Here is a 27,752-nt window from a genome sequence, read left to right on the forward strand (position 1 = left end):
GGCCGCCTGGGCCGCCCCGCGCGCATGCTCCGTGGGCCGGGTTCGGCGCGGGCTGAGGGCAGAGGCGGCGGCGGGCGGGACGTGCGCACCGGGGCGGCTGGCGGAGGGGGCCGATGACCGAGCGCGGGAGGCGCGGCGGGTGTGGTCGTCGTGACCCGGCTAGGCCTGCTGAGGAGCGCCGTGAGGGGTTGGGGAGGCCCGGGCCCGTCCAGCCGCGTCTCCGGCCTCCCACGGGAGGCTGAAGCGAGGCGCCGCCCCAGGGTCTGTCAGGATGGTCGGTGAGCGAAACTTGGGTTGATTCTGCCTGTGTAGTTACGCGGATGAAGTTCCTCTGCGGGCACGTAAACTGCACAGTGTGGGTGTTCACTTAGGGCACTGCCTTAATAACAAGGTGATACCTGAAGTAATTTTCATATATGCTAATGCAGATTGATATTCCTTCAGCAGACATGGCATATGTCTCATTTGGATTAAGTGAAGGCAAAATTTAATGAACTTCAAACAAGCATAGGAGGCGAGAGTAGCTTTAGGTATATGATTGTCTCCAAGGTCAACATTTTTCCTCCGTGCCTCCTTGCTACAGCATATAACTGTTCCAAGTACTCTGCATTTGCTACTCCAGCAGAAGATGAGGTCATTTAGGAACTTGGTTGATACGTGACAGACCTGGCCTAAGCACTGCTGCAAACTTTCCAGATTATTGCAAACCAGTCCAGTTGCACAATTCCCTGTGTTTGTACCTTTTTAGGGCTGGGGGAATAGGCAAATAGCCATAGCTTTGGACCTTGCAGGCATACATACTAACCACCTATCAAATGTCTAGTATCTCTTTGGAAAAAGACTGCCTCCTGCCATTGCAGTCTTACCGCTTCAAGCCTCCAAGCAACTTTTCCATGTTCTTTAGTTATCAGTATCAATCGGATAAAGTTTGCATATGACATTTTCAGGCATATTCAATAGATTTTTCTCACAGTACCTGGTCACAGGTACTCTCAAAGGTCTTTTCTTAAGTCTTCAGAACCTCTGACTGTAGCTTTTCTGTAGTAGCTCCCACTTACCTTCATTTTAAGAGGTCACTGCAGACTTACTTATTGAAATCTGTCACTTAAAATTACTGTGTAGATACTGTTACTGAAATGGGTTTAGACACGAGACATAAAACCAACAAAGTTAATTTTGCCATTGAGCCACTTAGCAATCAATTCAAAGCTTAATCTAGTTTTGTCTTTACATGTTGCAGATTCGTACGCAGTCCTCTTCGATAGCACGGCTGACCACTAACCAGCAGTGCTATCTGCACAGCAGCCAAGTTTAGACTGCCATTACTGGAGTCCTCCTCATGTTTTAGCATCGACAGTAGCAATTGTATAATCCAGCTTCCAACGTAGTCAAGCAAGAGAGGCAATGCTGTAATTCCAAGACAGCAACAAACACGCTCAAGCAGCAGGAGGGCTGCCTGTGGTCCTCTGCTGGGAGACAAGTCTCTCACGTGGCCATGTCTTTTCGCTGAACTACTAGTATGGTTTCACTTTACTGTGGGACTTTTAGAAGAAGTTATGCTAATGTAAACCAGCTGCTTTCGTTGAACAAGAGTATAGACTTCCGCAACAAAAATAATACAAAAAAGAAAGATTTGGAACCCACATATGCTGGGAGACAGCAAAAGAAGGGGCAGCAAATCTCTGAAACAAAAGTTGGCTCCACTACCCAGGCAGAAATGGCACAAACCACCACAATCTCCATGGATACTAAAGTAATAGAGGAAATAAGAACAACAAAAAAGGAGTTCAGATAAATTTTAATAGAGACAAAATGCTGAAGCTTGGCAGTCTTGCTAGAGCTAAAAGAAAACAGTAGAGCTCCAGGAAGAAGTGCAAACCCTAATTTTCAAGATTACTCCCCAAGATTACCAGGAATATTGATTGCTAAATGTTGGTTTAAGAGCAGTTGTTTGGTGTGTTTTTCTGGAGGAAGTAGGAAGCAGACAAGCAAGATGGAAAGCGGCTGAAAAAAAGACAGCAAGCATACTTTAAGCCCCACAAAAGTGCAGCTAAATTATCAAGACCATCTGAAAAAGGGTGTAATATATTAATAAAGTGTAACTGATCTGAAGCGTGTGGGTTTTGATCAATGCTAAAAATTAAATCTTTGTCCTATGACAAATTATATGAGAAAAGATAATGAATATTAAGCAATATTTAATTAGAAACTTCTGAAAAGTTGTTTGAGAATACTACATTAAATATCAAAGCAAAGTGGTGTGAAGCACCAGAAGCTTTTTCAGCTAAACTCGTGCTTAAGCTGGTAAGAAAAAAACCTCAACAGTAAATGTGGGCAGCAGTTAGGAAACAGAGTTGATAGCACAGAGTAAGTTACCAATTATCAAACTGTACGATTATGTACTGTTGCTATAGTAAGGTTAAAATTATGTATATAAAAAAAAAGATGTTCAAAAGACCACAAAAAGACTTTTTAAGGAAGTCAGGAGTAAAACAAAAAAGTCAATTGCCAAGATTTTTGAGCAGACAGATTTATAAATACTGCCAGGAGACAAAAAAGGTTTTTTTCCAAGTACATGCTGTCCTTGGAAGAAAGCAGGATGGGACACTGATCTCTCTGTGTCTGGTTTTTGACCCGACCATTCCTGACTGAAGACGGCCCGAGGCCCCCTCACGGTACATTGTTCCCCCCGGATAACGACAAGGGCTTACAGACTAAGGCAGGCCGCGCACTTCAGCCAACGTTTCGGCCTGTCCCGTTCCCGCCGAGGCGCTTCCGGCCCCCCGCACCTAGGGGGGCAACCGGCACCTCAGAGCGCAGGCCGCGGGCGGCCTAGGGCCGCGGGGCCGGGCCGCGTCAGGCGGGCCCGGCAAAATGAAACCACATAAAACCGCCAAAAGACGGGGAGTGCCCACCGCACCCCTCCCCCGCCGGCATCGGCCCTCCGAGCCAACCGCAGACGCGCCGCAGGCGGCCCGGCCAGCCGCGGAGGTGGGCCGCCACGCGGAAGTGCTGAAGCCGGCGGCGCTGCCCGGCGGAGGCGCGGGGGCCGGCCGGGGCCGCGCATGGTGGTAACGCGGCGCAGGATGCTGAAGCTGGCCCTGGGGCTGCTGGCGGCGGCCGCCGTGGCGCTGCTGCTGGAATCGTACGCGCCTTCGGGAGCGCAGCCGCCCGTGGGCCAGCGCCGTCGCCGGGCCGCTCGGCCTGCCCCCGGTGCGAAGGCCGCCAACCTGCTGTGGGTAGTGCAGGTGAGTGGGGCCGGCGGGAGGCGGCGGGAGGCGCCGCGCTGAGGTGCGGCCGCCCCCCGCGTTGCGGGTCTCGGTAGCGGCGGCGGTCGCTGTGCGAGGCCAGGGAGGGTCCCCGCCGCGGTGCTGCGGCACCTCCCGGCCGGCGTCCCCCGTTGCTGTCCCGGAGGCTGGCGGTCAAGCCGAAGCTACAGGTTTGCCAGACTGTCCATAAGATAAGGTGGTGGTAGTGATGGTGGTAGAAGCAGGTAATTAAAACTCGCCTAATTACTACACTACCCTATATGTTGCACCAGTACCCGACACGGTATTATCCGACATCCCAGTGAGACATGTGGGCCCTGCCTGTCCTTTTCCCTTCCAGAACTCAGAATTGTGTGTCTGAGAAAATAGTTACACAGATTTTTAGCAATAGAAGTGCTGGGCCAGGGTGAGAGAGAGCGATGTATGTTAGCTTCGATGTGCACAACTTTGTTTCCAGGTTGAACATAAAATCCAAATTAACCTGGCATAGCCTCGAAAGTAAACTGTCACATCTGGGTGCTGCTGTGGCCTCTCTTCTGACTCTTCCACTGTCACACCCCCAAGTATTTCTGAAGCACTTAGTGTGTAACTAACCGCAAGTTGTTTACATGTTTGCTGCTGTATTACTAGTCCTTTCGTTCTCTTCCATTTGCTATGTATTGTCAAAGTCAGTTTTTGCAGTAATTTTTCCTTAAATTACTTAAGGCTTATCTTTAATGCAGAACACATGTCAAGATTAAAGATACGCTTGCATTAACGTAGATAAAAACCCCTATCTTGAGTTGGTGTTTTGAAAGTCGACTACAGTAGCATTTAGCAGCTGCAGAGCTATTGCTGACAAACAGCATGTTCCACTCCATACTTCTCTTGCCATATTCTCTCTGTGTTACTTCAAGTGGAGCTCTCGCAAGGATAGGTCATAGCACAGCTAATTTGAGAATTGGCTTTATTTTCAAGTGGTTATGTTCTCTTTCAGACGTGCCCTTTAACAGCTGCTTTATCATTGACCTAACTTGGAAATTAACCAAGCACTAAATTTGGTGTTGTGTATGATGACCTTGTGGGAAACAGGCTTCAGGCTCCCTGGTGACTCCATAGGGTCTAATCTAGGTCACTGGCTAGAGCTCAAGATGACTGGTTCTGCCCCCAGCCTTTTTCTGCCTTGTTTATCCTCCCATCCACAGGACAGTATCTTCTTAAACTGAACTAAATTTCGATCTTTGTACATTTACAATTTTGCAAACCTTAAACTTGTATCACGTAGGGGGAAAACAAGTGGGAAGAACTTTGTAGAAAATTAGGCTTCCCAACCACTGTCTGCTAAAAGGCTGGAAATGTACATGCTCCATAGTTATCAGCAGAACAGGAGTAAAGTTTCTTTTAAGACTTTTTGCTCAAGAGTCTGGAGACTGCAACAACAGAAGTTTTTATTTTCTCTGTTTGATTGCTGAAATAGATTAATTGCAAATCCAGGGGCTGAGAAGAAGCAAAATAAGATGTTGTATCTTTGTCAATTATTAAATTGGGTTTGATTTATCAAGTCAGTTTTACTGTGCTCTTTGATTCATGCTACCTTGAACGTGTAAATAAAAATGAAGTTACGTTTATGTTTAAAAGTGTTTTCCTCTTAGCATCCGATTCTGATCTCAACAAAAGTTCCATATAAGCAAATGGGGGATTTTCATAAGCAGAATTAAAAAATGGAATTCAATCAATGTTTGCTACATACTCAAATGACTGAGTAAGTAGAAGCTAAGGCATTTTGTCTCTAAGGTATTTTATCTGGATTTTTCAAAAATTAAAAACCAAGTTTATTAAATTGAATGCAAAAGTTTGTTTTTCTTTCTCAGTTAGTGATATCGTCAGGTGGTCATGACCATGTGCTCACTGTTTTTTGAGCATCAAATACCATTTGTCTAAACTGAGGAGAATGATTTATTAATTGACTGACTGAAATGGAATGGGAAGTGTGGAAAGTGGAATTGAAAGCATTCACCCAAGATTAATTTTGGAGAAACCTGAAGAACCACAATACTTAAAAAAAATAATTTAAAATCTTATTTTTATTATCACCCCCATCCCACCCCGTATGAGACTTCTGATAGGGGGCTTTGAGTGTTTGGTTCAGAAATGAACAGCATATTTTACAGTTCTGTACAAATGGTATCATTTCTTGGACAATCATTGCCTTCATGGAGACATATGGAATGGGGTCTAAACACACTCATTAGCTCCATTATAATGCACGGATAGAATGTTAGAAGTCCTTCCACCCAGCTACTGGAAATGTCACACCAGGTACAAATTCAGTTATCAGTATGCTTCAAGTCTTAGGTAACTTGAACTTATTCTTGCTTTGCAGAACTACTTAAGTGTTCTCTCTTGCAGCAAGATCACTGTGTTGCACCAGAAGTTCACAGAATTTGAAAGTCAACAGGCCCTTAGAGCCATCAAAACTTACTGTAGATAGCTACGTATTTCCCCATTTTATTGTATACCCTTAGATTTAAGGACATTTTCTTGATGTAAATGTGATTTTATGGGTTACAGGTGCAATATCATATGCTTACTCTGCTTTTGTTCTCCCCTAGTCATCCTCCTCTGTTTCTCCCTGTATCCCTTTTACTGATATGAATCACTATAACTGCTCTTATGTTGCATTCTTACGTAGTTGGCTTTGCAGAATAACCTGTGGAGCAATAACCCTCTGCTTAGAACAGCATTTCATTTTTCTTTTTTGCAGGTGTCAGACATCCATATCAGTAGATTTCGGGATCCCAAACGAGCTCCAGACTTTGAAAAATTCTGTTCTGAAACAATTGATATAATTCAGCCCGCACTTGTTCTGGCAACAGGTAAGCAATTCAAAAGTGTGAATTTCCTGTTGAATGTTGTCAAAGGAAGAGCAAATAAGCAAAATTCTAGGATCTCAAGAGAGAGCTTTAAAGCCTTATGGTATTTTAAGCAATGGAAATGAGATTGCAGCTAAAGATAGACTCCTAGAAGCAGAAGAGAATAACTTCTCAACTCAAGAGAATTAGTTTTTGTTCAATGTCTTATGTCTGATAGTGAGTTTCGTGTGTATATATGTAACAGATGTAATTATGCAATAAAGCTATTGTTTTCCCAGTCTTTGTTGCTACACCTTAGTCCCTGCTAGCAACTATCTTCCTTCTTGTCCTCCTGGTAGTGATTCTACGTCATGTGTATTTGAAATTACAGAAGTAAGCAATGTCTCTGATTAGTCATTAGGAGACAGTTTCTCTTTCAGAACAATCCCTGCTCATTTGTCTGAAATTCACCTGTGAGCTAACGTAAGATTTCATTGCTGATTTCCATTTGAACATAGCGTACCAAGACAGGTGAAATAAGCCTTGCCTCTTCGTTTGGTAGCTTGCTATTGCTATTGAAATGGATTAAGTTTTGGCAATCAAATCAGAAAGACTTTGAGCCATTGATATATGCAAGGCTTTAGCATCTTAATGGTAGACCTGTACTTTTGTTTCTATAGAGAGTTACTAATCTGCTGCTTGCTTTTTAAGAGTTCAGAAATAGCATATTTTAACTATCAATGCAGGGAGGCTTTACTATGTGAACAGAAATGGGAATGGTTTGAACATTAATTGGAGCTTGAGGGGGTACAGAAGGTGTGAAGTTAAACAAGCTCCTATGAATCTTCAGGTATAACGAATGTGTAACAATTTACTTTGACATGGAATCAGTGAAAGCACTGCAGTGACATGGCTGATATATCATAGAGGCACAGAGTCATGTAGGTTGGAAAAGACCTTTAAGGTCATTAAGTCCAGCTGTTGATGTTTGAACAGGCTGCCATGTCTGCGTTAGAAGGCCTTTGCCCTTATAGGAACCAATTGGACCAGACAGCGGGAACGTCCAGATTGCGCACGGGAGACTTGCAGCCGCTTACGCTAGCGGGCTTGGATTGCATGCTTGCCTACGCTAGCAGGCTTGGATTGCATGCTTGCCTAATGACAGTATTTGTGTAAGCTGTGTAGGCTCTAGTTATAGCTTACCTTTGTACTCTTTTAGGTGACCTGACAGATGCTAAGACAAGAGATAAACTGGGATCTGAGCAGGTAGAAGTAGAATGGAAAACTTACCACTCAATCCTGAAGAGATCAAGGGTCATGGAAAAAACCAAGTGGATAGACATCAAAGGGAATCATGGTAAGAAGGAAATGAAACATCTCTTTCCTTTCTGTGATTACAGAGCTGATTTAGGCAAGTTAGAGCATAGAGGTAAAGTGTTAGTAATTACTAGCATGTGAATAGTGGTTATGAGTCTGAAGAGGGGCCTGCCATCCATGTGTCTGCTCTACTGAGGGCACACTTTGTTTACAGACACCGACTGGAGTTTTAATACCAGGGAAACAAGACTCTTCATTTATTGCTTTTGCCTGGCAAGTGGTAGAACATAGCTTTGGATGTTAGTTTCCAGGTCGTTAGTTTATATACTGTATCTTTTAATGGAAGGGCAAACTGTAACCTTACCCTACTGAATAAATGGTTTGAATTTAATTTTCATAGACCTCTCCCCACAGATTTAAGTTAAGAAGTATCACAGGTTCAGCAATCAAAGGAAATTTGGTTTCTTTTGAACAGAAGGAACTCATGGAAGTTTGTGCACATTGTAGATGTCACTATATTATAAATATTCAAACACAAGCTAACAACATTGTAGGCTATATAACCCAGCTGTTAGAGGAAGGGCAAAACTAGGAAGCCTAGCACTGGGGAAGAAAAAAGTGTATGCTTTGTCCTATACAGCCCATATATGACATTTTACTCCCATTTCACGATCAGGCTTCTGTTACCAGCTTTAATGGAGAGGTGGACCCCAGTCACAGTACAAATGTCCCCAGGTTGCTGTCTGTTTTATACATGCTATTCTGTGATGCTATTACTACTTTATTTTCCTTCAATGAGTTAGGTCTTAGTTACGGAAAATGCGCCCAATCCAAAAAGCTTCTGAAAAGCTTTATAGCCAAAGTGGAGACACATGGTTAATTTTTAGCCACTAAATGACAGTTTACATTCCCACAACTGTTATCTTTGAACGGAAACGTAAATGAAAAAACTACTCCCGCTTCTAGGTCAACTGCATCAAGTATATATGATAATATATATATAATATATATATAATTTCTTCTCTGCACAGTTTCACAGTCTGCTTGTCAATTATATATTTAGAAAAATAGCTCTTCAGTGCCTGCTGAGACTGCTTTATCTCAACATTAGGAAATAAAATGCAGAGGTCAATGACCATTTTGGTCTGAAAGTTTCTTCATTTCCTTCTCTCTCTTACAGATTCCTTCAATATTCCACACCTGGATAGCGTTTGGAATTATTACAGGTACTTTTATTTACCATACAGATCTTGTTATATTCAAGATAAAACTCACTAAACAATATTCTGTTTTCAGTTATCACATATATCATATATGCCTTTTCACTGACTTTTCTATAGTCTAGGATCATACTTGTTACTTCCTCTAGCTTTTCCATTGCCAGTTAGTAGAGCAGAATAGATTGAGAAAATAGAGAATTCGTTGTGCAGACTTCATATCTCTTATACCTCCATGTTTTGTAATTGAATATATTTTAAATCTGCCTATGTCTAGGAGATGTTCTATGCATTATGTGTTCAGTGTCCTCAGAACAGTTGTGTGATATATTTCTGTAAAACCAGTGTTCTCAAAGGAACGCATTTATGCCTCAAAATAGATGAGAAAAGAAAAACAAAGCAAGAAAAAAACTTCACTATTTTTTAATGTTTTTTCTGCATGCCCAAAAGGGCTTTTCATGTCGTGTGGGTCTAAATCTTATCTGAGCCAATTCTTCACGTCGGAGTAATTTTAGAAAACTGCAAGTATTGAAGGCAGATGATGGTGATGGGTGGACAAATATTCTTGAGGAACACACTTGAGATTTAAATGTGAAGATAGGAGAGGAAACTTTCCTCTCTTCAGCTGGCTCTTTTGCCTGTATATTGTAAAGATAGGCTCAGTTGTAACTCGTGTTTAACTTCTCAGTTTCTCCTGTCCTTCATATCTGAACACAAAATCTTCATTCATAATTTTGGTGGTGCTTTCAGCTTTGACTCTTTGGAACTGGAGGAGGACCTGGAAATTTAAATTCTACTTTAATTCAGGCTCTGTAGCCATCTACTTTGCAATAAGAACACAGATTAAACATCTGATAGTACAATTTGCTCCAGCTCCCTGTGGCCCAGCAGGAGCAGATACGTTTTCCCATAAATTCTGTGGGACAGGATTCTACAGCAGCTGCATTTGCAGAAGAACATGGAATCCGCATGTGGGTTTACCACGAAGGGATGAATGTATGGTGCTAGCACAGTTTATGGATGTGCTAGTGCAGTGCATGTCCCTGTATCTTTTGCCACAGTTGTGGCTTCATAACAATCTAGTATCAGTCTTCCGTCCTAGTTTAAGGCTGCTGTCAGAGGTCCTAGTGATACACATGGGAAGGTGTAGCACCAGTGAATTTGCCAGATCATCCCTGAATTGTTGTTTGGCCTGGATGAGCTCTACTGTTTGGAAAGATGTATCAGTCACCTGCCTGTAGTTCACACTGAAGACGTGCTGACAGCAAAAGGGATTAGAAAGGATTAAGGTGAAATTTCAAAGCAATTTAGCCAACCTAAGAATTTCTGAGTGGAATTCTGAGTCAGGTGAAAAAGTCGTTCCTTATTAATTAACAGTCTCTTGCTAAACAAATGTGTTCTCATAATGGTTTTTGCTTCATTGTAGTCTGTTATCATAGCAAAATAAAGAAACTTTAATGAGATGTATCATAATTTCTATCTAAGACTGAAGAAAAGCACTAAGAGTCCTCAAAAACTATTAAGCATCATTAAAGGCAGAACTATCTTTACAGGGACAATGTTAATAATCTAATGTATTGATAAAATATAAAGATCAAGAAAAATTTTAGTAAATGTGCCACACTCTAGGAAGAGAGAGGAGATGGTGGAGTGAAATGGAGTCTTGTGGAAGCCTTTTTGTGTCCCCCACCTGCCCCTGTGAAGTTAAACAGTCAAAAGGACGATGTAATTTTTTTGTTGTTGTTGTCTGAGCAACAGTAAGGCAGTATCTCGTTGCCTTTATGTGATTCCTGAACAAATAATTCATTTTTTGCCATACACCTTTGGGCACTGCAAGCTTGCAGATACAAATAGAGGCTAGGAAAAACGGTTACTCAACCACATCTGGTGTTCATTATGTATTAAAATTAAAGAAGGCAGCAGTTGTATTGAAATACAATAACATTTTTACAGAAAAACGTGGGTTCCTATTTTATGTCCACAGTATGAGCAGAGGATAATTCAACTGTTACACATACTCTTAAGTGGGGCTAAAGGCAGAAGTCTGAGCATTTTGATACTGAGCTTCCGGTTTTCTTATTGAAGTTCATGATGTTCATAAAGGTAACATTAACTTCAAAACAAAAAAGCATTGTGAAAGTGTCTTTATGACATTGGCAGTATTGATTTATATCTGAAACTTGTTTTTTGATATATTGGCTTTTATTCTGTTCAGGTCAGCCTTTTTGGTGTTTTTATTGTTTAATCTGATTGGTAGAGTAATAGTGATAAGAACTGCTTTCTGGGTGGCAAAATATACTCATTATCTGAACTCGGGGATGTTTTAGCTTCCACATATCATGCAGGGAGTTAAAAAAAAAAAATCCCAAACAATGAAAACCCCAAAACCAACAAAACCAAATGTGTGTGCGCACACACACGCACACAAAAACATAACCCAAAAGAAAACAAAAAAATCCCCCCCAATTAAACCAAATAAGTTTTAGTTAATCTCAAATTTACTCACAGTAATTTTAGTTACAGAATTTAATTCTTAACTGAGCAATGTGTTAGGTACCATTAGTTGGAACGTTGCCTGTCTTTGCCAGTGGAGGATATGTGGAATTCCCATCTAGCATAAATCATCAAAAGCACTTCAGTTTTAGAAGTTAGAAAAACTGAAAATACCTGTTGTCAGTGGAAGGAGAGAAAGCAATGTGTATATTCATTATTACATATATTTATCATAGCCAATATTAGCATAAAACCATGGGGGGGGAAAAAAGGTGGAACTAGTTGACATGTCTTTTAAGTCCTTCCCTGTTTACAGTTCTCTCTTTAGAGTATTTTAAGATGAAGATTCAAGAATCAGTTAACATCAGGTAACATGCAAAAGAGCAGCAACCCTTTTTGCTCTCTCCTTTTACTCTTTGAATGAAGAATTCTGATGACATTCCACAGGTGACAGGAGAACTGGTAAGATTTGCTATGTCAAGAAACACAAAAGAGTAATAAGCAAGAGGAAATGCTGCCGTCTTCACTATTTATAAGATTTGGTGTAGTATAGCATCTCTGGTTTGGAACTTTTGGAAAAGGTTCAATATTTCTTTGGTTCAAAATCATATTCCAGTAGCCAACAGCAGATCATTCTACATAAAAGTATTTTAAGCGATCTCTAACAGAATGGTGGAGACAAGACTTGAGGTCTTTGGTATTTCTAGGTAAGCAAGGAGAAATCCTTTTTGACAGATTCTTTCAGACACCAACAATAAACACAAGGCTTTTTTTTTTTTCCTTTGCAGATCTCCTTTAATTAAGGGTGTTTAAGATCCTGCTCTGCTGTCATCTTGCCTTTGTTTTGCATCATTTATGCTGCTGGCCTATCCTTTATCCATAAAATAAGTGCCATGTAAAAAGTACCAGGGGAAAATGTACTTGTGCTAACATGGTTTTTTTAAATGTCTGTATGATAACCTGCTTCTTGTCTTAATACATGACCCATGTCATGCATCTTCTTTCAAGTGTAGACTTTTCAATGTCATAGATTACTAAGAAGAGACTTCACTGCAGTAACCAGATGGAGCTAGATTTAATGCAAGAAATCTTGTATTTATACTATGCAGGTTGCTTTTGTCATTGCTGCAAGCTTTCCTAACAGCAATATTGCCATTTATTTTGGCAGGAAATACTCTTCCTGGCGTAAAGATGGCTCTTTCCATTACATCCACACCACCTCTTTTGGGAACTATTCATTCATCTGTGTGGATGCCACACTCAGCCCAGGCCCTAAGAGACCCTATAATTTCTTCGGGATTTTAAACATGGTATTTTCTAAGTCTTGGCATTCCGTTTTTCTGGCTATTTTACTTCTACAGTGGTTTGTTTTGGGGTTTTGTTTGTTTGTTCTTTATAAAGAAGGCTTGTCTGAAAGATTTGTGTTTATCTAAGAGAGACTATGTTTTAAAGTTATGCATGTGGGGCATTTATTTAGAAAAATGAATGTGTCAACATATAGAGTACCTGTGTTCTCTCTCTTAAGAAATAATCTCATACAAAAACATCAAATTAGACATTTTAAGGACATTGTCAGTAGTTTCTTAACATTTAGCTAGAATTGAGTGATAATTTCCTTATATGCTGTAAAGCTATTTTTAAAAAAAACAAACAAAAACCCAAACAAAGACTTTCTAATTTCACTCCTTTTTGCTTTGTTAGATGCTTTTTTTCATTATTTTTTTATTAATATTACAGATGAGTATTGCACTTATCAATGGAATAATGTGAAAGGTAATGCTATAAAGAAATGTCATCACCTCAAAGTGAGTTCTGATCTTCTGAGACCATAAAAATGACATAGTATTGCTTTGAAAGTATAATGCTAATAGCAATGTTTATATCGCATATCAGATAACATGGCATATAGATAACATTTTGATTCTCTGTGATTTTTTTTCTCTGTAGTTTGTTGATATGCTGTTCTTGAGATACTCTTCCGAAGTGTTGGCAGAAAGTTACTGTGTTCTGGTAAAAAGATGTCATATTTTGCCTGTGATTAAAAGTAAAGTGGTCTCCCTCTAATCTTGTCTAAAGGAGGCTTGACATTTAATTAAGTGTTTGTAAAGCGCTTGGTGATACTTAAATGGAAGGTGATGTAGAAGCGCCAAGCACTGTTTTCATAATTTACTGTAATCTGTAGTGGGTGCAGTAGATTTGCAGACAAACTCAAGGAGCTAAGAAATGCAGTTGAGTCTAGAACTCCTGACCTTGGCTGCAGTAAGTCAAGCATTTGGTTGTTAATTACCCAGCTGCAGGAGTCCAGAGAGCAGATTTTTGCACAAAACTGGAAGTCAAGGTAGATACCTGTAACTTCTAAGAATTAAACCTCTGCCAGGAATTTGAAAAATAAATTAGACTTGTATCAGTGATTTGATTGCGTAGCTTAGGTAAACATATTCTTAAAGCCCAAATTCATAAAAGCAAATACTGAATCCATTCTTTTTTCATATACCTTTATTTCTGTTTCCTTTACTCATGCCCATCAGTGTTTCTTTCCAGGTAGTTTGGAAAGAATGTGCTGGTGGTTCTCAGGGTTACCCTAAAAGATGATCTGCAAAATGGTGAAAGAGAGGATTTGTGTTCTTTTCTGGTTTTACTTTTTTGCCTCTTCTGTTAGACTTTGAGATCTTATTGGTATTGGGGGTCTCTCTGGACAGTAAGTGGTTGATTTAATATTGGAGGTCAAACAAGTAAAGGAGAGAAATTTTACCTGCTGTGTGTAAGTGTTACTTTTGCGTAACTTTAACAGCAATGGTTGAGCAATATTTTCAAGATTCAGCACCATAGTTAGTCCAGTTAAATGACTGAAGCATATGGTACACAGTTTCTGTGGTCTGTCATGCCTATAAAAGGCCATCTAGCAACTCAAGAGATAGTAGGGATGATAACTGTAAGGTAAAGATGTTTGTAAAATCAACTCAAGTGTGTTGTCTTTGACTAGATAAATACACAGCAGAAAGGATAGATAGATTGTTCACTAAAATCTTTCTTTACATTGCACTTTGTCTGTGTTCAGTTGCAAGGAAGATGTTGAGTGTCTTGTTTTCACTTTATTTTTCCAACATTGGATTTTAGGTCCCTGAAGCAACTGAGACTATTCTCTGAAGGAAAAAAAAAAAAGATTAATTGATGAATTACATTCTTGATTAATTTCTTTCTGCTTTCCTTTTGCTATTCTTTCTAAATACGCTGAATGTTAAAGAAGTTTGTTTGGTTGTCTTTCAAACACCTGCCTATTTCAGAATCAAATGAAAGAGCTATCTTTGATGGCAACAGAAAGTCTGCACAGCAATCACACTATCTGGTTTGGCCATTTTCCCACCTCAACAATCATCTCCTCAGCCCCAGGCATACGAACATTAATGAGGTAAGATACTTCTTTTTTCCCTGTATGTTTTCAGTCTGAAGTACATTTCTTGCCTCTCTTCACATGCTTGCGTGTCACTTTTCAGGTTTTCTGCAGTGGTATTTCCTTCCCGCCCAAACAATCACAATTCTTGTGTTCTTTTATTAGTTCTGCCACAGCCTATTTATGTGGACATCTCCATACACTGGGTGGGCTGATGCCAGCCTTGCACAGTCAACACCGTGGCGGCACTCTGGAACTTGAATTGGGAGACTGGATGGATAACAGGAGGTAAGTAAAACCTGTGTGAGCAAATTACTATATGGAGCCTACCTGGTTATACTGTGATTCCCTTTTATGCTGTTTGGAGAATTTGAAAGAAGCATTAGATCTGCCTGACTGGTTATTACTATTAGTGCTTTTGAGAAATTTCTCTTAAGTTTGGGATTTTTTTTTCCCTATACCAACAGTGTGCTAATAAATTAAGTAATTTTTTTATTCATTCTTGGTGTTTAAAAATTAAAAAGAGGATATCTAAATATTGAGTATGCGTTTAGTATTCAAAATAGACAAATATATTGTAATAAAATTCAGCATCTGATAAAAATCAGAATTTTAGAGACGGAAATAGTCTACCTGAGAAATGTTATGTTAGCAGCATATCAAAACGTGTCCGATGCTATATGGAATGTATAGTAGTATATTAGCCTTTATTCTGCAGTGATCCTAAGACACTTGTATGCATGCAGGAAGAGAGCACACTGGGGTCTTTGTCCATAACTAGAGTACCTACTCAGACACTGTAGTAATGTACATTATATTTGAAATCTTTAACATAATGTTCATCTAACTGAGTCATGTGCAAAATTCAATAGATCTTGATGTTCAGAATTTTGAGTAGTGCTTCAGTGATTTATAATAAAATGAAGCTGATTAGAGGTAACCAGCTGTACAGAAATACAGCAAGTTGTTTAATATGGGATCACCTACAGAGGAGAATAAATGGAAAATAAACAAGTTCTGTTTAGGAACTTGGGAAGCATGGGACTCAGCTGTGCATGCAGTAATTTGTATTAACAATTTTTTTTTCCCTTTCATTATAGGTACCGGATCCTTGCGTTTGATCATGACCTCTTTAGCTTCGCAGATCTTAACTTCGAAGAATGGCCTGTAGTTCTCATCACCAATCCCAAATCCTTCCTTTACAGCAGTTCTGCTCATGAGCCACTAGTCAAAATTCTTCATTCCACTCATGTCAGGTACGCTGTAGTCTTTTGATTTCACAATATTTAACTACATCTTAATAGTTGGGGGTCTGTCTTGGTTGTGATGTACATCTATATTTATATGTATATACCCAAAATGTATTAATTTTTTTTAAATGTGTGTCTACTGTTCTCAGAATCCCCTTTTCTCTGGAAGTTTGTTCTTGAGAACTCACTTTGTATCATATCTGTGATAAAAGGAGATTATATAGTAGCAATTCATGTTTATTTATGCAGTTATTTCCCCCTAAAGTCAATTAAACTTTTTTATGTACCCAAAGCTGGTAGAGTTAGATTAACACATAATCTCTGTTATTTATTTCACATGTTCACATCTGACACCGATGATTTCAGGATTTTGTATGTATTTTTCTAAGTGTTTTCTCTGTTGGCTTCAGACTTCTAAGCCTCTTGTCTTTCCAGTTTTACATCCCTTATATATTAAAGCATCTGAAGCCTCTGCCAATTTTCATATTGGTTTTAGATCTTTCCATCCTTCCTTTTCTACCTTTTCTTTTTTTATTTGTATTTCAAATTTCTGTGCCCTTTCCAGTGTCTTAAATTTGCTGTTAGACCAATAGGCATGAAATACATATTGCATACACAGAATTACAATTAAAAGAGGTTCATCATACTTTCAGTTAGGAAGCAGTGTCCTACTAAGTCTACCTACTTTCCAGTTTCCTATTTAGAACCTTATCTGAACTTTATCTGAACCTTTCTGATGATTATATTAAATATATGAACTGGTCAAATCATTCAACGTAGAAGCAGTGAATCATTTAGGTTGGAAAAGACCTTTAAGATTATTGAATCCAACCATATTGTTCTGTAAAACTCCTCCATAAATAAGGGAGGCCAACAGCATCCTGGCCTGTATCAGAAACAGTGTGGCCAGCAGGACAAGGGGAGTGATTGTCCCCCTGTACTGGGCACTGGTGGGGCTGCACCTCAAACACTGTGTTGAGGTTTGAGCCCCTCACGGCAAGAGGGACATTGAGGTGCTGGAGCGTGTCCAGAGAAGGGCAACGGAGCTGCTGAAGGGTCTGGAGCACAAGTCTTGTGAGGAGCAGCTGAGGGAACTGGGGTTGTTTAGCCTGGAGAAAAGGAGGCTCAGGGGAGACATTATTGCTTTTTACAACTACCTGAAAGGAGGTTATAGCGAGGTGCTTGTCAGTCTCTTTTCCTGGGTAACAGGTGATAGGATGAGAGGAAACAGTCTCCAGCTGCGCCAGAGCAGGTTAGGTTGGATATTAGGAAAACTTCTTCACTGAAAGGAAAGGGTGGTCAAGCGTTGGAACAGGCTGCCCAGGGAAGTATCACTGTCCCTGGAGGTATTTGAAAGACATGTAGATGTGGCACTTAGGGACATAGCTTAGTGGTGGACTCCTTCCTTTGACTGAAACATGCTCTGGAATGCCTTTTGTATTACCAGAAATAAAAGAAGTTTTATGTGCAATACATTGAGTCTACATTAGTATGGCTGTTTCTCTGAAGATAAGCACTGCCAAGTGATACTGAATTTGTTGGTATCTCAGATCTGTAATACCAGTCTTGCGTTCCACTCAGTTTCTCATAAATTCAGTTATAAAGATTGAGAGGTTATGTTTTGGCTAGCAAAAGTAAAAAGCAGGAACCAAACAAACAAACAAAAAAAATAACAAAGGACTTTAGAGAGAGAGACTGGCAATTTTTAATTGAGGTATCTACAAGTATTTGATTATGTGTCTGTCTGTGTGCAGGAGGATGCATCCCACTTGTGTTAGCAAATGTTTTGACAGCAAGAGTTCTAAGATTATTTCTGCCAGGACCTGAGGATCTCTGCCACTTTTGCAGCTGTTCCACAGCCCGGTTTTCTATCCTAATCTTTTGCACAGTACCATACTGAACTTCTCTCTTTAACTGTAGGAAAGAGCTACCATGTGACCGTTAGCCTACATATTTCACCATTTTAATTTCTAACTCTTTTGAACTCTGAAGTACAAGGTAGCATAATCTTTAGGGACTTTTCTTCAGGAAGTAAAGACAAATCTGCAAGTCCTGTAACAAATCTGTTTATTTTACTTTTTATTCACTCCTTAGAATTCTGGCCTTCTCTCCTTCTGTCATTATCTCTGTCAAAGTCAATATAGACGGAGTTCACTTGGGGAACGCGCATCAAGTGTCTGGCCCTCTCTATGTACTGAAGTGGAGCCCACAAAACTACAGTGAAGGGTTCCATCACATAGATGTGACTGTCCAGGTAAGGTACCTGTTGGCATTCTTTGTATTGGATTTCTGTGTGGTCATGTCTGCTCCATCACCCTTCTGCATCACATAACTAGGGACAAAATATGTGATAACAGACTTCCTTTCATATTTATCTGATTACAAAAACCAAAGGATTTATTAAATGAAAAAACTCTGCTGAGCACTAAAGCATTTGTAAAGCCTCTGGACAAAATAAAGGATTCTTATTTTCACGAGAAATATAGTAAGACATGACAGAAGAGCAAGTAATTGGTCAAAAATAAATTCAGTAACAGACAACAATTAACTTTTAAGGTTGTCTTGGGAAAGAAAAGATCGGGTTTGATCAAGGAAAATAGGAAATAACATCATGTTAGTCCAGAAGGCAAAGGAACTGGATCCTGGAAGATTGGAATACTGTCTTTGATTATCTGTTTGAAGTTCTTTTCATGATTTCTTACAGTCTGACAGTGAATATGGTTTCTGTTTCCCAGAACATCAGACTTAACTGGTATTAGATTCCTGGGTGCAAAAAATGTTTTCCAGTGAACGCTTCTGTTCTTGTACTATATTTTATTTTTGTATCTTCAAGTGGTCTTGGAAGAACTCGGATCAGACTGTTCTAACATTCTGCACATTTGCACAATACTAATGGGATAGTTGGGAAAATGGGAAGCTTTGTCCTGCTTGATGGAACCCAGCTAGGCATTATTTTTCACAGGACAAAAGCGATAATGCTTTTTTTTTCTAATGGCCTTTTTGTACTGCCAGTGTTCGACCTCCTAGCTTGTTACTGTTTTCTGTGATGCTTTACTTGGGAAAGCTGCATTTATTTTTTTGGTTTTTTAATGATGATGAAAACATATGCACAAAGCTGAGTAACCTTTGAAGAGGGTTATACAGGCCTGCCTAGCAGTAGTTTGCTTGCAAATTATGCTTGTTATCAGGTAGCTGAATGGGATTTTTAAAAAAATAATTTCCTTTCCCCTCCATTCATAAATAACTATTACATCTAGTAACTGAATAGTTCTGGGAAAATAAGGAGGGTGAAGTGTTAACTGGAGTTAGGTACCTGGAGAAAATACGAACACTCACTTGCTGTGCATTGTTTCTGGGATTGCCCAAGTATTGTCTCAGCTGTTATCAGACTGAGCATACTGAATCCTTTACCATAAATACACCATTGATTTTGTACTGGAAGATAAGATGTTGTATCGGGTTTGTGTGGCAAGGTTTTGGTTAGCAGAGGGGCTACAGGGGTGGCTTCTGTGAGGAGCTGCCAGAAGTTTTCCCTGTGTCCACCGGAGCCAGTGCCAGCTGGCTCCAAGACAGACCAGCCACTGGCCAAGGCCGAGCCCATCAGGAACGGTGGTAGCACCTCTGTGATAGCACCTCTGTGACAGCATATTTAAGAAGGGGGTGGGGGTGAGCGGGGGAAGCTGTGCAACAGCAGCCAGCTGAGAGCAGTGCAAATATGTGAGGGAATCAACTCTGCAGACACCAGGGTCGGTGCTGAAGGAGGGCAGGAGGTGCTCCAAGCACTGGAGCAGATTCCCCTGCAGCCTGTGGTGAAGACCATGGTGAGGCAGGCTGTCCCCCTCAGCCCACAGAGGGTAATGGCGGAGCCGATATCCACCTGCAGCCCGTGGAGGACCCCACCAGAGCAGGTGGATGCCCGAAGGAGGCTGTGACCTGTGGGAAGCCTGTGATGGAGCAGACTCCTGGCAGGCCCTGTGCCTCGTGCAGAGAGGAGCCCGCGCTGGGGCAGGTGGGCTGGCAGGGCTTGTGACCCAGTGGGGGACCCACGCTGGAGCAGTCGGTTCCTGAAGGGACTGCACCCCGTGGGAGGGACCCACGCTGGAGCAGTTTGTGAAGAACTGTAGCCCATGGGAAGGACTCATGCTGGAGAAGTTCATGAAGAACTGTCTCCCGTGGGAGGGACACCGTGCTGGAGCAGGGAAGAGTGTGAGGAGTCCTCCCCTGAGGGGGAAGGAGCAGCAGAGACAATGTGCGATGACCTGACCAAACGCCTCACTCCCTGTCCCCCTGAGCCACTGCAGGAGAGGTGGTAGAGGAAATCAGGAGTGAAGTTAGCCTGGGAAGAAGGGAGGGGTGGGAGGAGGGTGTTTTTAAGATTTGGTTTTACTTCACAATATCCTGCTCTGATCTGATTGGTAATAAATTGAACTAATTTCCCCAAGTTGAGTCTGTTTTGCCTGTGCCAGTAATTGGTAGTGATCTCCCTCTCCCTATCTCGACCCACAAGCTTTTTGTTCTACTTTTTCTCTCCCCTGTCCAGCTGAGGAGGGCAGTGACAGAATGGCTGTGGTGGGCACCTGGTGTCCAGCCAGGGTCAACCCACCACAGATGTCAGTGTTACACATGCAGAAATATCGAATTGATGAATAAATGTGGCACTGTTATTGATTAGCAATATCAGTTACTAGCAAATATGTCAGAAAAGAAGCATGACAAAGCTTCAAAGTATTTTAAGATGGGCTATTATCTAGAACTGAGCTTTCAGAAAACAAGGGGGGGGAGTAGTCACTGTCTTCTACAAACTGCTGAATCTCTGACAGGATCTCATTATACACAGCACTTTGGTGATTATAAAATCATAATCTTAATTTACTTGAAACTACAAAATTGGCAGTAAGTATTCCTTTGTAGGTAAAGTATTTAATATGGCAGTATGCCAGACATGCATGTGCCAATCGGATCTTTCCAGAAAAGCTGCAGTGATGATTAAAAACTTTAACTAGGTATTTTGTGCGCTACTGGTATCTAATTGCTCTCTTATTTTCTGTCAATCTAGGATGCTTCAGGAAGAATTAGCACACGGAGCCATATATTTGCTATGGAAGAAAATCTCTCTCGTAGATTTGACTTTTGGCCATCTGTTATTCTTCTCATTGACTACTATGTTCTAGTAAGTACTTTCAGCAAAACAGCTGTCATTCCATGTTGGTTTCCCCAGAGACTGCACAAGGCATTTTCCTAATTCCTGGCTGACTTGAATGCACTTTGCTGTTTCCAGATATGACTCCATTGGAATTTCACAAATATTTCAAGTTTCCTTTCTTAAGTTGCGCGTTTCAAATGTGAATGTGCAGCAATGGTTCATGCAAACATTTGACTTAGTCGATTTAGTCACAGTTGTCCATTTCTGGGCATTGGTATACATACAGTTTGTGCAAGCAAGAAATGGAAAAGCAGCTATGGACATAGTAGAAAAAGGAAACATTAAATCAAAGAAGACTTCACTGTGGCCTATTGCAATACATGTACTGGCAAAAAGGCTGGAAAAAGTCTCAAATCAGCTGCTGACGTTGTAGCTAGCTCTAGCAAAGAGGAAGGCAAAATTCCCATTGGCCTCAGTGAGTTCCAGGTCATACGCGGAACTGTTACAGCTCAGTACATGCAAAGAAGGCATGCCATAATAGATTAGGTGCACTTACAGAGCAAGATGGAAAAGTCCACATGACTGTAGATAGTATCATAATTGGCTCAAAATTATATTACTTTTGTTAATCAGTAACTGATAGTCTCCCCAATGTTTTGAACTGCATTTCTATTTAGTACACACTGTTTTATATAGGAAGTGTATTTACACTTTTTCAATGGATGTGGTTTACAATCCATTTTTCTAAAGATTCAGGTCTATCACTTTGAGCCATCCAACTGAATTCAAGTCCATAAAATGCAGGTTCAATAACTTGGAAACTCCTAAGTTTCGTTTTGTTCTTCAGTTCAATGGCACCATCAAGCTTTGAATATGTGTTTCAGTTAGCAATCTTTGTATCGTTCTTTCAATGTCCATAAGGCTCAAAGGCAGCTACTGCTCCAGGGCTGGCTTAGAGTGACAACTGTCTTTTCAGGCTCGTGTGCTCTTTGGACTGATTGTGCTGATTCAGATCACCTTGCTCGTTATTTTCAGATACCTCCAAAAGCCAGCGCTTAAAGGTATGTACCGGTGTTTGTCTGTGGTTTTTAGACGTTCTGATTTCCCTAAACTTTTTTTCACTGTTTATCTGTATGCTAACAATACGTAAGTAATAGCACTGTTAATCACCATGCGCGTTCTGCATCTAGTACTGTGGGCTTTGATTGGGTTCTCAGAAACTGCTGGTTTGCTTTTAAGGGGACCCAGAAAATCTTCTGTATATCAAAAAAAGTAAATTAAAACCTAAAAACTGGATCAGGTATCTTGTGTTTAAACAAAAATTCAATTAATTGACGTCTAAAGGTTTAATTTTAATTGTCGCACTGAAGAATGCAACGCATAGGGAAAGGAATGTTTTATTTTGCATTAGTTCTGCATGTGTGCTTGTTTCAGTAGAGCTGGCACAAAATTCAGTTACCTGAGTGGAGAAACAATTTCCTTCTATAAAAATAATGTTTGTTGATCTTTACAAAAAGCATGAACAGGCTTGGGTCTTTCTCAAAGACCAGTTCTATCATAACTTGGTATTTTGTTTGTGATAAATCTGGTAGATTAAACTTAATAATGTTAAGCTTGTGGTATTTATCCTTTAAACAATTGCTTGAACCACAGCTTACTAATGAGATTTTTCTGGAAGCCACCTCCCTTCCTATTCGTGTCAGTGTATGTCCTTTGCTTAATACTGATCACATAGCATCCTGAGGTAACTACAGCAACTGCCCTCATAGAAAAAGAATAGATGAACAGATTTTCAGGTGCCTTTATGGTACTCAGCAGCTAAAAATGAAGAGCTAGCACTCTGATCAGCTAGGTCCCTGTAGACCATGACAAATGTTTTACAGATTAGTGAACAAATTATTAGAGCTGTTGATTTCCATTGGTCAAGCTTGCCCTCTGGGAGTTAATGCTTTGTGAGAACTGCAGCCATGTAACAGGTGAAACTCTACAAGCCAACTTTTATAGGAAGGCTCTCTTGATCTCCGAACACTGCCATTTTAACCCCTAGCCTTCGTTTTATCCGATTTGCTATCAGATCTCACTAAGTAGATTTAATCAATGAAAATCCTGTTAATCTAGTCATTGCTGACCAGCCTTTTTGTGTTGGCACAGTTACTTTTTTGAATCTCTTACTTTTCATTTAATATGAACATTCTCCATGTTTTTCACTCTAGCTAACTTAATTTTCTGGGTGTAGAATGGTCATTCAGTTTCACTTACATACAGTAAGTGTACTCATTTAGAATGGCAGCTTCTGATGGTTTTAACATAGATTGTTTATATTTATTGTTTCCTTACTTTCAGGTATCACAGTAGCACCAGAAATGCATTCTTTTGTGTTTGTTCTGTGGACATGCCAAATACTAATTTTATGTTTCTTATTTAATAGAATGAGTAAATAATGTGCACATTTGTTTCAGAAAGACCAATATTTTATATATATATATATGTGTGTGTGTGTGTGTGTGTTGCAACCTGAATTAAGGGTATTTTTCTTAAATGTTGTCTCTGTTTAGAAAAGCCAGGATTACTTACTCTGACCTCGTATTCCCTTCATGTCTTCAGTAAAACAAATACCTTCTATTACTCAATTATGTTTTTGAATTTATACACCATTCTAGGTAAGTAACCTAGTGTACTGGCAGATATAAATTCGTATTTTTCTATTACACATCAAAGCCTGATGAAAAATGAGACTTCTAGCATCTTGGAGAATGGGGAAAATCGACTTAAGTTACAAAATAAATGTGAAACTTGGAAAGCTAACATCCAAAAGGACTAAAGATTTGTTTGTAAGAGCCTAACTTAAAAGCCCTAGAATGAATTAAAAACTTAATTTAATAAATTGCTCTGAAAGAAAAGTGATTATTTTTAATTTGGCTTTCACTTATTCTTTGGGTAAGATCTGTGGTGTAAAATGAGTATATGGAATGGACGTTTCATATGACATGTCACTAAGCTTAGCTCTGGTGCTAACAATATCAGTTTATTTCTCCTCTGATAATATAAATTACAAAAATAGCTCCTTTCTTGGCAGTCAGGGTAGTATGCATAACATAGCGCAGCCTGCCCATTTTGACATCTAAGCTGAGCCAAGCCGGAATTGTTTACGACCATGTCTTTCATATCTTTTACTGTAATTGAGGGAAAAGGCCAGCATTTGGAAGAATCTGCCTTTTCACTTCCTCCCATAAGGAAAAATTTAGTTGTGATGGTCAAAACGGCCAGAGAGATTAAACCAACATGGAAGTATTTTCATTGCATGCCACAGCTCATTGGTGTACCGTAATACTTTCACACCAGGAAGGTTCATCAGATTGCTGTTTGTTGAGGGTGAAAACATGAGCCTCACTGCTATAGACAAGCAGTAGAGAAGTCACGTGCCTCAGTTAACCACTTTGTGCTGAGGAATACGAAAGGCCGTGTGAAAAAGGGGCCACGTCTACATTGTCTTCTCTGATAGCGTTGTATGTTTGGTTTCCTCTCTTGCAGGACCGTGGTTTGTAGGTGAACTGATAGATGGCCAGGTGGGGGCCTGTTTTTCCTTTGGGCTGTTTGTTGGTGGTTCCTTCTTCCAGGGCAGTCTGACATTTGTGGTTGGGATTTTACAGGTACATATTTATAAAAATTAAGGCTGACAAACTGCTCTCTTCTGGGGGGGTAGTGGTGTGTCTGATCTTTGTATATGTTTTTTCAAGAAAAGAGGGGGGTTTATATATATAGTTTTATAAATAAAGGAGTCTCGGAAGGATAGAGATTAGTGGCCAGGCCTGACCACAAACAGCTCTTTCTTACCTTTCTGCAAATGTGAAGTACAGAAGGGAAGGAGGTTGTACAATATTTTCTCAAACTTCTCTTTTCCTCTATTCAATGTTGCTTTGGTCTCCCTGGATGTCTGGAGTAGAGGCCATCTCTACAGATTTACCACACCATTTTTTAATTCTTTTTATTTTTTTTTTTGTCCTCAGTTCAGGTGCAGGTTGCAGTGGTTTAAGCAAGAGGAACTGAAAGGCCAGGGCAGCCTTTGCAGACTGAATAGCCATTCAGCTCAGCGGGCATCACTCCCAGTACACACAAGTCCAGGTTTCCCAGCAGTCTGACCTGCCTGCCCTCTGGTTTTCCCAGCTGCCCTTAGTCTGAAAGAGAGGGTGTTGTTCCTTGGCATTTAAGCCAGACTGTGCTAGTATTGCCTGCTTTGCGGTCTGGCCCTTATGCCAGTGCTAACACTTGTCTCACATCACAGTGGGCTGGGTCAGAGAGCTACACTGACGTAAGGACCTTCCTTTTTTACTGTGCTAGTATTTTGCCAAACTCTAGCTCCCTGAACTAGCTCCAAGAAAGGTCAAATGTGTGCCAGTGCCTCCCCCTGCAAGGGAGTGGACAGGAACGTTTGGCCAGGGACTGAGGCACAGGCAGCCACACGTCTGTCAGCTGCAGAGTCTTGGAACTGCATCCTGAGATCCCAGGTCTGGGAATTGTACTTAGCCCTTACGATGGGGCGGTTTTATATGCTCTTACCTTTCTGTGCCCTCATGCATGTTACCAAGAACACTTGTTTTGCTCATCATCTTACTTTTCTCTGCTCTTCTTTTCAGCTGCTGTTTTTCAACCTGCCATTAATGGCCTACCTGTGCTGGTGCCTGTTGCTGCGATGCCAGGGTTACAGCTTCCGTTCTCATGTCCATCACATCCCACGCCTCGTGGCTGTGCTTGTCCACCTGGCAATGGCACTCCTCCTGGCCTGGCAGGTCTATTCCTGCTATTTCCTGCAGCGAACCTACGGGACCTTGGCTTTCTTCCTCTCTCCGATGAGAACATGGCTGGTGGTGCTGACCGCAGCTCTGATTTGGAAAACCTGGACACTGAAATCATCTGAGCTCAGAACTTACATTCTAGAAATGAAAAACTGTCAGAGCTCCTGAAGCAAAATATACGTATTCAAAGTTTTTTGACTTAAAAACTGTGAAGGCACAACCTATAGTTTGTGATGCTGGAATTTTATACAGCCCAACCTTTAGGTGGCAAGATCTGAAGCTGCACTTGCATTGCTACAGAGCTGTATCAAATAGTGAATGTATAACAATCTGTGATACATACTTTTATTGTATTATACATATACAACACACTGTATAATACATGTTATATAATACAGTTATACATTAATACAGTATACAGTAAACTGTATAATAATCTCTTTAATAGGGGGTTTTGTGATAAGAAGACAGGTATGTCCAAATGGATCACAAATGGAAATGTTTGCCTATTACCACTGTGAATGGAAAAAATATTTTTAATTCATTAAATTATTGACTTTTATAATGGTGGGGAAAATGAGCACAGACTTTGATAATGAACTCCAGGATTTGTGCTTAACTTTGCTTTTTATTTCAAGATTTACATATATTTCTACAAGACTAGACCGGATGCCTTTATGAATTAATGGTTATTGCAAAGGTGCTGTGGTGCCCTTCTCAGTGAGAGTCCGTACAGTAAGTGCTTGTACACTTTTTCACTTCGTAATGCTATATATGAGCAGTTTATAGGCTATTAGGTGCGTATGTGTGTTCATGTGTAGCTGAGCCATGGCCTATTGCTTTTGTCCTGGGAGTGCTAGCTATTAACATGCTCTCTTTCTGGGAGGAAGGAGTTATGTTTTCCACTGCCCAGGTTGCCAGTTTTTCCACACTTCACCAGTGAAAGGACAGTGAATGATCAATGTTGCTGGGATTTCCAGCTGCAGTCAGAGGTCAGCTTTAAAGCAAAGAATGGAAGCAACGTCCTTGGGACGGGAGAGGCCGAAGGAATCATGTAGTCTGATACCTATGAAGTCTGTAAGTGAGAGGGGTCAGAGCTGTATTTCTGCATCTCAGTCAAATGTGCCAGAGTGACCTAGGAAAACTCATTCGTTTTCAGTTTTTCAAAGTCTAAAAATGATAGAATAGTTACATTTATGAAGAATGCAATGAGCCAGAGAGAGCTGAGGTGCCTTTATCTGTAAAGTAAGGAGAACACTGTCTTACTTCACTAGACTGCTGTGAGTGGAACAAAAGACTTGAGGTAATTTTACAGTAACTTATTTATGGCTCCTCAAGAAAAAGGATATGGGAAAATAAATTGAATTGGAAGAAAATATTAACTACAACTACGATTTATTTATTTATTCATTCATTCATTTATTTCTAAAAGGTGGCAGGTTTCCTGTTCCTTAATTCCTGTTCCTCAATGACTGATGATATAATAGGAAAAAGAGAGTAACAGCTCTCATCTGCACAAGTTAAATACACTGTTAAGAGAATACTTTGCTGCTACATGTTTGTCTTGCAAAGCTGTTAGAAAATCAGGGGCAGGGCACAAAATTCACTTGTGAGAAACACTACTGAAATATTAATAACAAAACGGACATTTCACAAGTTACTTTTATATGATCAGGAGCATAAGAAGTGGCAATAAAATATATCTATACCCTGTGACAAGACCCTGTTCTGAAATGAGACTTTTTTTTCGTTGTGGTGGTAGCAGTAGATTGCAGTGTCATAAAATCTCAATGTAGTCCAACGTCTGGTTTGTGTAAGATTAAAAATCTTACAATCTGTCAAATACATACTTTTTGGGTCCATAGGATGTGTCTGGTAGACAGATGGAATTCTGTTAAGAATCTCTCATCTCTGTTCTTTGCGTGGCGAGCAAAGATGGTTTATTTGTGTAATCCCTGGCTCCAAGGACCTAAGTAAGAGTCACATGCTCTGAAACGTAGTTGATCTGTGGATTGTATGTGGGAATCATGTAATAAATCTTAAGAGAA

At 40.3% G+C, this 27,752-nt stretch overlaps 1 protein-coding gene across 8 annotated transcripts; it reads left to right on the forward strand.

The window, feature by feature from the left end:
• The first annotated feature begins 136 nt into the window (after positions 1-136).
• On the forward strand, positions 137-27,425 carry TMEM62 (transmembrane protein 62). 8 transcript variants are annotated; one of them, XM_055716254.1, is made up of 16 exons: positions 137-278; positions 1,241-3,248; positions 6,013-6,124; positions 7,320-7,457; positions 8,598-8,643; positions 12,296-12,437; positions 13,075-13,137; positions 14,412-14,536; positions 14,684-14,806; positions 15,619-15,774; positions 17,863-18,022; positions 20,825-20,938; positions 21,888-21,972; positions 23,467-23,571; positions 24,443-24,561; positions 25,546-27,425. In XM_055716254.1, the coding sequence occupies exons 2-16, from the start codon at positions 3,066-3,068 to the stop codon at positions 25,870-25,872; spliced, it is 1,998 nt and encodes a 665-aa protein (XP_055572229.1). In that variant the 5' UTR covers positions 137-278; positions 1,241-3,065; the 3' UTR covers positions 25,873-27,425. The 8 variants fall into 8 exon arrangements, with proteins under 8 accessions (XP_055572229.1, XP_055572230.1, XP_027663855.1 ...); XM_055716255.1 differs by lacking the exon at positions 13,075-13,137; XM_027808054.2 differs by lacking the exon at positions 1,241-3,248 and having other exon boundaries at positions 158-278.
• The last annotated feature ends 327 nt before the right edge of the window (positions 27,426-27,752 follow it).

Source organism: Falco cherrug, chromosome 7 (genome assembly GCF_023634085.1).
Source record: "Falco cherrug isolate bFalChe1 chromosome 7, bFalChe1.pri, whole genome shotgun sequence".
Lineage (NCBI taxonomy): Eukaryota > Metazoa > Chordata > Aves > Falconiformes > Falconidae > Falco > Falco cherrug.